This window comes from Anas platyrhynchos, chromosome 28, assembly GCF_047663525.1.
Source record: "Anas platyrhynchos isolate ZD024472 breed Pekin duck chromosome 28, IASCAAS_PekinDuck_T2T, whole genome shotgun sequence".
NCBI lineage: Eukaryota > Metazoa > Chordata > Aves > Anseriformes > Anatidae > Anas > Anas platyrhynchos.
Window position 1 is genome coordinate 3403939 of NC_092614.1, and position 10133 is coordinate 3414071.

Here is a 10133-nt window from a genome sequence, read left to right on the forward strand (position 1 = left end):
GAAGAAAACTCAAACGAGAGGGGCCCCAACTCGACAATTGCCCATTGTCATCGGCTCCCGCGCGGCGAAGCCACCAGCCGCGAGAGGGGGGATGTCCCCCCCAGCACCTGCGCCGGGTGGGCTGCACGGGGGCCGCTCGCTAAAACAGCTCCAGAAACCTAAATACTGATGGCCCTGGGTGCCTGGCGAGGAAAAAGCAACGTGGAGAAGGTGCTGGAGGGGCTGCGTGGCCATGCTGTGGGTAGAGGACATGCTCGCCTGCAGCGGGGTGGCTAACGAGGGCGATGCAAACAGTGTGAGCCTTAATTCATCAGCTTGGGATCTTCCTACCTGCACTCCTCCTGCACATCCCTATCACATCCCGTGGTGCTGGATGTGCTGCTTTGGGCACTACCTGGACAGGGGAGGTTTCCAAAAGTGGCCTTGTTTTTTTTTGGAGCGGAATAAAAATAAAATCCCACCCCCTACAGTGAGGGATAATTCTGGCAGCTGGGAAATTCCTGCAAAAAAAAGCCAGAAGAAACCATCGAGGTTCAGCATCTTGGAAAACGGTGCTGGAGGGGCAAACCAAAAGATCCTAAACCATCACCTTAAACACAGCCAGGCTGCAGCAGAGCGGGGGTTGCACCGAGAGCCCACTGAGCCCTGGTGTTTGGGTAACAGAAATGGGGAAAAGCCATTTACAAGAGATGCTCGGGAGATGCTGCACGGCCTCGTGGCTCCTGCACCCGCCTGGGCTGGGCTGCAGGGACGGCTGCGAGCCGCTGGGTGGAACAGGATCCTGTGGGATGGGTCCTGAGGGATGCGTGCAGGGTGCGAGCCGTGGCACTGACACACAAACCCCATGAGTTGTGTGTGTATGTGGGTATGCAGAAGGCAGATTTGTGTGGGCTCTTGTTGGTATTTTCCAGGATCGAGGATCTGTCTCACTGCCAGGCTGTGCAGGAGCCGGGCAGCTCCTCCGCTTTGTGCCATCTCCCTGCAGAAACTGAAGGGCTCAGGGAAGATGCACACATGAGCAGGGAGGTCTCCGGCTGTAAATACTGAACCCCCTTTGTCCCATAAGGCAGAAAATTACCCTAGAAATTAAATTCTGAGCATGGCAGCTTTCCAAGCTGCTTTAATTCCTAGGGTAATTTTCCATCTTCTGAAAAGAGGAGGGGAGGGTGTCCTCCCCCTGCACCCACAGCCCTCACTTCGGCCTCTTTTTTGCCAAAATGCTGCTCAATGCGGAGCTGCCGCCAGCCGGGTCACGGGGGTCTTTTGGCAGGAGGGAGCAGCTGAAAACTGCTGGGCAATTTGCTGTCTGCCCTCGTCTCACGGCTGCTGGAACGGAGCTCGGGTCTGGCGGGGCTGCGTGCTGGGGCTGGGTGGGTGTCATTTGCCGTGATTGCTTTCCCCATCTCTGCATAATAGAGCAGGCAATTTAGCAGAAAACAACATGTTTTGCTCGCTGCAAACTCGGAGTCTGGGTCAGGTTTCGACTGGGGGGGGGGGGGGGAATCAAATCGCCCCGGAGCTTTGCTGCCTCCCCTTCAGGCAGCACCCAAATAACCTCACCCGAACCCCATCTGCACCCCTTGGGAGCTTCTCGGCCAGAAATCGGCACCCAGAAGAGCCTCCAGAAAATATCGATCCTGCAATTTAACTGCTTAGCCCTTTTCTTGCCCTAAAAGTCCAGGCGACGTCCTGATTGAGCCCAAGCTGGGGTCAGCACCCACGCAGCGCTTGGGCTGGGGGCTAAATAGGGCCGGGGTGATGGGCAGCTGCCAAACCTGCCCCAATTCCTCATTGACAGCTCGACGAGGCAGGGGAAGCAACCCAGAGGCTCGCTCTCCTCTCTGATTTAATCCGAGCCAGCAGCACCTCCTGGGCACTCTCTCCAGGATTTGCTTTGCTCTCACAACTCTCGGCTCTGTTTCTGCTCGCTGCAGGAGTCGGCGGGGCCTGACCTCCTCCCTGCAGCGGGGAGGCTCCCAGTTAGGACCAGAGCGAGCCCTCCCTGCCTGGAAAACCCAAAGGGAGGCCCCAGGGGGCTCTGCCCCGTGCGGGATTTTGCCATTTACGGAGGCAGCGAAAGCTGCACCCAGCCACGGATTGCATGGGTGCAGCACCGGGCTGGGATCTTGAAATTCCCAGGGTTTTGCAGTGGGGGTTTTGAATTTCAGCCTCATCCCACTGAGGACAAGCTGCTCAGGGAGGGAGGACGCCCTGCTTTGTGCCCCCATTTCCCCAGGGGGATGCTCGGGATGCTGGGGGGACACGAGGTGCCCAAACCCGTGGGGTGGTGGGAACAAGCCGGGTGTATGCACGATCCCAAAACACAGGGGCCACCCTGGGGGGTGCAGGTGATGAGGAAGCTGCAGCTCCTCCACCCCGCAACCCCTCTGGGCATGGTCCCACAGCGAGGTCCTGCACAAGCACTGTGGGTTCGTGTCCTTTGGGGCGCAGGGCTGACCCCACTGCACCTCCCCAGCGTACGCCCCAGCACCAGGAGAAGGAAAAGGGTTAAACTGGTGTCTGCCTCAGACATCCCAGCTCCAGCAGCGAAGCAGTGAGGATGCTCACGTGTGGCACCCTCTGCCTGCCCACCTCCAGCCACTCTTACTGGGATTTCTCCCAGTCTGCCGGCTCCTCGGGACCAGTCTGCAGCTGGGGGCGGCAGGGGGATGCCGTGACAGCTGACAAATGAAGCCACCGGGCAGCGAGAGGAGTTCTGAGAGGAGGAATCTGCCTTGACTGAGGAGGATTTTAGCACCTAGGGCTAAGCCAATAAAGCTGTGCCGTCCCCATCCCCACGGGAATTGTTTGCTTTCGCTCCGGGAGCTGCTTAAAGCAGACGCGGGGAGCGAAGAGGAGCACGCGAGGCGGGGGGAGACCCTCACGTGTGGCAAGCCTGTGATCATCCCATAGCCCTGCCGGGACCGGGGCTCACCCCAAGCCCCCAGGGACACGCTGTGCCCCTGCTGCCACCTCGCCTCGATGGGGACCGTGGCCGGGAAGGCGCTCGCAGAAGATGCTCGGCCTCGCCGAACGCGCCGGCTCGCTTTGTAGCCCGTGGGCTGGCGGAGATTCCCGGTGCCTGGACGGCTGCGCCCAGGAGAAGGCTTTGCTCTCTGCATCCCTCCGTCCCTGAGGATCCCGGCGGGACCATGGTGGCATCGGGCTCCGGGGGAGGCGTTGTGGTGGCCCTGCTCTGCTGCTGCCTCCTGAGCTCTGCCTGGGCTCTGGTAAGTCTTTTTTATTTTATTTTATTTTATTTTATTTTATTTTATTTTATTTTATTTTATTTTATTTTATTTTATTTTATTTTATTTTATTTTATTTTATTTTATTTTATTTTATTTTATTTTATTTTATTTTTATTTTTTCCATTTCTTGCACGTGCCCGGGGCAGGGCTCGCAAGGTGCTGGAGGGACCCGGGTGAGTTCTGGCTGTGGGGCTGGCAGTAAGGACAGAGCTGGGGGCACCCACGGCAGCGCCTCTCCCAAAGCACCCCCCCTTGCTGATCCATGCCTCCCCAGCCCCACTGTGTGAGCACCCAGCATCCCAGCTCCTTTTCCTTTCCACAGCTGCTGGTTTGCCTATCCCAGCTCCAAATCGCTTCCCTTATCTCTCTCTCTTCCCATATCACTTAACTCTACCCCCAGCCGCCCTACACCCGGCTCACCGGGCACAGCGCGGTGCTGCGAGGCTGCGGCACCTTCGTTTCCAGCCTGGCTGCCCCGTTGTCTCTGCCCACCTCCTCCAGATACACTCTGAGCCTCTCCGCTTGTCTCTTGCTCCAGCTTTGGCTCATTTCTTACCCGAGGATGCTCCTGCTCCATGCAGGAGGGTGCAAAGAGCGCACGGAGCAGACCCGAACCGAGCTGACATCAGAGACCGGTGGCCAAAGCCCCCCTGTGATGGGGGGGGGGGTCCTCACCTGGCTTTTGTCTGGGCAGGTGGACCCCGACGACGTGCTCACGAAAGAAGAGCAGATTTACCTCCTGGTGGAAGCCAAGGAGAAATGCCAGAGGGACATAAAAGCCCAGCTGGAGAAGATCAAAGGTAGCGTCCTGACCCTGCGCATCGGGGGGCAATCCCGGGTCTATGTCACGGAGAAAGCTGTCCCCTCCGATGGCAGCAGGACGGGGTCAGGGGTACACAAAGCTCCCGGGGACCATAGGGTCCTGGAATGGGGTTGTGCAGCTCCTGGGTGCAATTAGGGGCTAATTAAACCCTCGCACTGATGAGCCAGAGCTGGCTGCACTGGACAGCCCTATTTGCAGCACAAACGAGCTCTGGGATGGGATGGGATGGGATGGGATGGGATGGGATGGGCACAATGGGATGGGGATGGGATGGGGATGGGATGGGGATGGGATGGGGATGGGGATGGGGATGGGGATGGGATGGGGATGGGATGGGGATGGGGATGGGGATGGGATGGGATGGGATGGGATGGGGATGGGATGGGGATGGGATGGGATGGGGATGGGGATGGGATGGGATGGGGATGGGATGGGATTGATGCCCCTGCTCTGCAGGGTGATGGCATGGTTGTGCAATTCCTCGCCTTGGTTGGGGGCCCAGGGAGGCCAGAGGCAGGACGAGGCGTTGTTTGGACATGGGGTGTGATGTGCCTTTGCTCCCTGGCCAGATACCAGCTGCCTTCCAGAGTGGGACGGGATTATCTGCTGGCCGGAGGGCTCCCCCAGCCAGGAGGTGGCCGTGCCCTGCCCCGACTACATCTACGACTTCAACCACAAAGGTGAGCGCTCGCAGCCGCACCTTGGGGAGCCGCCTGCACCTAGCGGGGGTGCAGATGGGGCTCCTGCGGGTTCTGCCGCTGTCACAGCACCCGCCGCGTTCCCAGGTCATGCCTACAGGTACTGCAGTGCCTACGGGACGTGGGAGATGGCTCTCAGCCTCAACAAGACCTGGGCAAATTACACCGAATGCGCTCTGCTCTTCTCCTCCGAGAGCCGGAGCCGCGAGAAGGTGACCTTGCTCGTCGGAGGTGTTGGGAAAGGGGCTGGGCTGGGGAACAGGGGAATGGTTGGGACTGGGGGCTCCCCAGAACAAGCTCTGCTCCTCCTGTGCTCTCAGCCTGGAGGCTGAAAGGGTCCTGGGCTGTGGGGGAGGCGTGGAGCAGAGCCCTTCTCTTCCAGGAGGTGTTTGACCGCCTGCACCTGATGTACACCATCGGCTACTCCATCTCCCTGGCCTCCCTCATCGTGGCCGTCTGCATCCTCTCCTACTTCAAGTAAGGAGGGGCTGAACCCCATCCCCATGGGGGGGACAACCACAGCCCCATCTCCTGCACACAGCCCCGGGGGGCACTGGCACCACCCCAACCCCAGCACAATCCTCAGGGCATTTCCCAGAGCCTCCCAACACGTACTGGTGACCAGTACAACCAGCTCCTCGCTCCTGGAGGGGGGGGGAAACCCCACTCACCCCCAGAGCTGCCCTCTGTGCCCACAGGGGGCTGGCACTTTGGGACTGACTTTCTCCAGGTCGCCCCTTGCCTGGCAGCCCCCATGCACTGAGCTTTTTGGGCAGCCAGGGCCAGGCTGGTGTCGCACCCCTCTCCGTAGGCGCCTGCACTGCACGCGCAACTACATCCACGTGCACCTCTTCACCTCCTTCATCTGCCGGGCGGTGAGCATCTTCGTGAAGGACATGGTGCTCTACTCGGCCAGCGAGACAGAGAAGCTGCGGGAGGACGACTTCAAGGCAGAAATGGGCTCCTCGCCGGGCCAACGGGGCCACCTGGCAAGTGCTGCACGGAGACCAGGGGCAGGAGCAGAGGGAAGGGGGATTTAGGAGCCCTGGTGCAAGGAGATGTAGGGCTGAGACACTCAGGGTGATGCTACCAGGGAGGGGAAGGAAAAACCTCAAGGAGATGCAGCTCTGGTGGCCTGCAGCTTTCAGGGGAGGGTCTGATGTGGGCACCTCTCCACCCACAGGTTGGCTGCAAGGTGGTGGTGACGCTCTTCCTCTATTTTCTGGCCACCAACCACTACTGGATCCTGGTGGAAGGTCTCTACTTGCACAGCCTGATCTTCATGGCCTTCCTCTCCAACAAGAGCTACCTGTGGGTCCTCATCATCATCGGCTGGGGTAAGCTTGGACCCCAACCCAACCCCGCGGGGAGCTGGGGTGCTGAGCAGCACCAAGTGCCAAGATGAGGGCAGTGGGACGTAGCTGGGAACCGATTCTGGCTGCAAACCTGGTGTCTCAGCTGTGCTCCTCACCCCGGTTCCTGTCCCTCCAGGTCTCCCTGCTGTCTTTGTGTCTGTCTGGGCCAGTGTCAGGGCCTCCCTGGCGGATACGCAGTACGTAGCTCCTCCTGCACCTCTGGGGAGGGATAGGTTGGTTGCAAATGCTAGCAAGAAATCTGTGGGCACCAGGGCTTCTGGAAATGAAAAAATTCTGAAAAGAACAAGAGGAGTCAACACGTATACAAGGCTTGCTCATAAAATTGTTGGTTATCTAGACCAGTAATATCTTTGTTCTGCACGTGGAAGGAAGCTGGATGCAGCCTTACATCAAAAATTGATCAATAAATGGTGCCAAGGTGAATGCTAAAGGGTATGTCCTAAAGTTAATCATTTAAAAAAAAAGAAAGACCACAGGACTTAGAGCAGGAGGTTTAGACAAGGAGCTCTCAGGAGGGTTCAAGTTAATTTAAAACTGATTTGCCACAGAAAGATGTCTGGAGGTGGTTGTAACAGGGCTGCTGCTGGGTCAGGATTTACCCAAACTCCGGATTTCTCCCAGCCAGGCTCACTCGGAGGTGGCAAAGAGGTGAAGGGTGGGAGGACGGGAGATGGGGACGGTGGCTGGGGGGGACAGGGACCATCAGCCAGCAGTTCTCCTCACCAGTGCCTGCAGGCATCTCCAAAGGTTCTTCACCGCTCTCTTCAGGTGCTGGGACCTCAGCGCGGGGAACATGAAGTGGATTTATCAGGTCCCCATCTTGGCTGCTGTCGTGGTGAGAACCCCACAGCTCCACTTCCCAACCCTTTCCAGGGAAAAGGGCCTGGGAGCCACCCAGGGCTGCTTGCTTGCGGTTGCTGGGCCGGGTTCCTGCAGGTGACAAACCCACGGTGGGCATCTGTTGGCAGGTGAACTTCTTCCTCTTCCTCAACATCGTCCGGGTGCTGGCCTCCAAGCTCTGGGAGACCAACACGGGGAAGCTGGACCCCCGGCAGCAGTACAGGTGAGTGCTGGCAGCAGCAAGACCATGCCCCAGCCCCAGGGGCTGAAGCCGGAGCTTCTGCAGCAGCAGCTCCAGCACCTGCCCTTCGCTGGGGCACTCGGGGCTGGCTGGCAGGTCCCAGCTCCCCGCCCCGTGTTTCTCCTCTCAGGAAGCTGCTCAAGTCCACGCTGGTGCTGATGCCGCTTTTCGGAGTCCACTACGTGGTGTTCATGGCCATGCCCTACACCGACGTCTCCGGGGTGCTGTGGCAGATCCAGATGCATTACGAGATGCTCTTCAACTCCTCTCAGGTGCGTTGCCCTGGGGCTGCCTGCCCTGCTCCGAGCGATGCCCATCCCGGCTCAGGACTCAAAGCCCACCTCCGTCTCTTTTTGCAGGGTTTCTTTGTGGCTTTCATCTACTGCTTTTGCAACGGGGAGGTGAGTGAGAAATGTGAGCAGCTGAGCTCTGGGTCAAGCCCCTTTAGGGTCAGTGACTTTAAGCCACAGCCCCCAGCTTGGGATAACTGGAGGGAAACTGATTCATCACTGTGGGAAGGGAAGGGGAAGGGAAGGGGAAGGGAAGGGGAAGGGAAGGGGAAGGGAAGGGGAAGGGAAGGGGAAGGGAAGGGGAAGGGAAGGGGAAGGGAAGGGGAAGGGAAGGGGAAGGGAAGGGGAAGGGAAGGGGAAGGGAAGGGGAAGGGAAGGGGAAGGGAAGGGGAAGGGAAGGGGAAGGGAAGGGGAAGGGAAGGGGAAGGGAAGGGGAAGGGAAGGGGAAGGGAAGGGGAAGGGAAGGGGAAGGGAAGGGGAAGGGAAGGGGAAGGGAAGGGGAAGGGAAGGGGAAGGGAAGGGGAAGGGAAGGGGAAGGGAAGGGGAAGGGAAGGGGAAGGGAGTTTTGCTGTCTCCAATCCCTCCCTTAGGTGCAGGCAGAGATTAAGAAAGCCCATTTTCGGAGAAGCCTGGCGCTGGACTTCAAGCAGAAGGCACGTGCCACCAGCGCCGGGGGGAGCTGCTACTACGGCGGGCTGGCCTCCCACGCCACCACCAGCTTCAGCATGAGCCTTGCGGGGCGAGCAGCGGGGAGCACACAGCAGCGCGGGCTGCTGCTCCCAGCCCGTACCAGCCTGCCAGGCTCCATCCCCGGCTCCTTTCCCTCGGACTTTTTGCCCTGTCCGACCCAGGAGATGAGCCAGAAAGCCTGTGGGGAAACCACCGGGGACTTAGACGTGGATCGGAGTCACCCCAGCCTGAACAAAGAGCTGGAGACGATGCTGTGAAGTTAGCGGCGCGTCTCCCAGCTGGACTGGTCCTCGTGCTCTGGGCTCCCTTTGTGCTCGTGTGTGGAGCTGGGGCAGGGGTCAGCAGCTGAACCAACACGATTCCCTCTGCCTCGCAGCCAGCGCACAAAGGGCCCACAGGCTCCTGTTCCTTCTTGGACCTACCTGGCCTAAAAACGAGCTGGTTCGAAACCTCCTCTCCTTCCACGCGCAGATGAGTGGTGTAAGAGATGCCTGTGCATGCGCAGCCTTGAATCACCACCAGGACACAGCCCTCCAGGCCCCATCTGACAGCCTGGAGGCTACTTCAGCTCCAGCGTGTCCAAAGCTGAGCCAAGGACAGCGCAGCCCTGAAGTCTGCCTCCCCTCCTTGGCATTAATTCCTGCGTTGCGCAGCCCGGGGCTGGCAGCGAGCAGTGCCCGCAGGGCTGCTCACCCTGCCCTCACCTGCACCCCTGCGTAGCTCAGCGGTGCTGTGGCTGCTCCCAGGCGCTGCTCAGACACAAAAAGGGGGCACGGAGGCACCAGGACCTGGGGCTGAGGGAGCCAGACCGCGTGTTACAGCCTGGGGAGGGCGCAGCAAAATGCCTCGGTCCCCCGCGATCGTGCGGAAATGCAGAGACCACAGCACACCCGAGCCTTGGTCCTGGGGTCTTTTTGCAAGCTAGTTAATAAAGAGACATTCTGCAAGGCTCGCTTCCATCCTCAAACTTCTTTACAGTCTCAAATGGTTACGGGAGGAAGCAGAGGGGGTGAAGGGCTGGAAACCCAGCCAGGTTCACGGCCAGCCAGCTCTACCCTCACTGCTTGCTGTTGGGGTGCGGTGACACCTCCCAGCTCCCTCCTGCCCCCTCTGTGGCACACACAGTGCCTGGAAAACCTCAGCACGCAGCTGGGAAAAGGCATTCCCGGGGATATTGTGATGCCCTGCACAGACAATTCACTCGGGTGGTGAGGGAGTGGGGTGGGGGTGGTGATTACAGCGATGTTGGGAGGGGGTACATACACCAGGTGAAGTTACAGGGCACGTCGGTGGTTTTTTCCTGCTTGAGACACCTTCCAAGGCAGCAATTTCATAATAAAGCAAGTGACAGAGAACTCGTAACTAATCCTGTGCATGTGCAGGGCTTTCTGGTGAAAGTCTCAGGTGCAAACTGAGCCACAAGGATTAGAAATCTCTACAGGAACCAGCAGCAAGAGGGCCAGGAGACATCAGGGCAGGGACGAGGTTTCCTGCTCTGGAAGATGGCACATCCGATCACCCCCATGCAACGCAGCAAGTGCCCCGCTCTGGGGGACGGGAGGCAGAGGGGGCGAGCGATGCTTGAGCAGAGGCAGGAGCAGGGTTGTACTTCCCAAACCTGAGCTTCCTGTAACTGATTTGCTCAGTGGGGTTGTGCTCCTGCCTGTTCAGAAGAAAGCACAGCCAGCCCCTGCAAGAAGAGGTTCCCTTTCAGGGTAGTTGGCATGCAGCTCACACTGCTACCTTGTTCCACGGAAAAGGAACCAACCCCCTCCTGTATCTAACGGGGACCTGTGAAATGACATTTATGGCTCTCTGTCACCGATCAATATTTACTCACTCCATTCTCCGGGGGCTCCTGGTAGCTGAGAGAGGGGTGAGGAATTTCAATCATCCTATCAGAACAGCAGAGGGATGCATTAAA

At 58.9% G+C, this 10133-nt stretch overlaps 1 protein-coding gene across 1 annotated transcript; it reads left to right on the forward strand.

Moving 5' to 3' along the window:
- The first annotated feature begins 82 nt into the window (after positions 1-82).
- LOC101803730 (parathyroid hormone/parathyroid hormone-related peptide receptor-like) lies at positions 83-9257 on the forward strand. The gene is made up of 13 exons (XM_027445868.3): positions 83-3230; positions 3946-4051; positions 4644-4754; positions 4860-4984; positions 5155-5249; positions 5584-5761; positions 5956-6109; positions 6264-6324; positions 6917-6983; positions 7117-7211; positions 7360-7501; positions 7589-7630; positions 8110-9257. The coding sequence occupies exons 1-13, from the start codon at positions 3153-3155 to the stop codon at positions 8464-8466; spliced, it is 1611 nt and encodes a 536-aa protein (XP_027301669.3). The 5' UTR covers positions 83-3152; the 3' UTR covers positions 8467-9257.
- Positions 9258-10133: the final 876 nt, after the last annotated feature.

Coding starts and splice junctions, on each gene's coding strand:
- LOC101803730 (XM_027445868.3), top strand. CDS start 3,153: ATGGTGGCATCGGGCTCCGGGGGAGGCGTTGTGGTGGCCCTGCTCTGC. Junction 4,052..4,643: donor CCAGCTGGAGAAGATCAAAG/GTAGCGTCCTGA, acceptor CTCCCTGGCCAG/ATACCAGCTGCCTTCCAGAG. Junction 7,212..7,359: donor GACCCCCGGCAGCAGTACAG/GTGAGTGCTGGC, acceptor TTCTCCTCTCAG/GAAGCTGCTCAAGTCCACGC.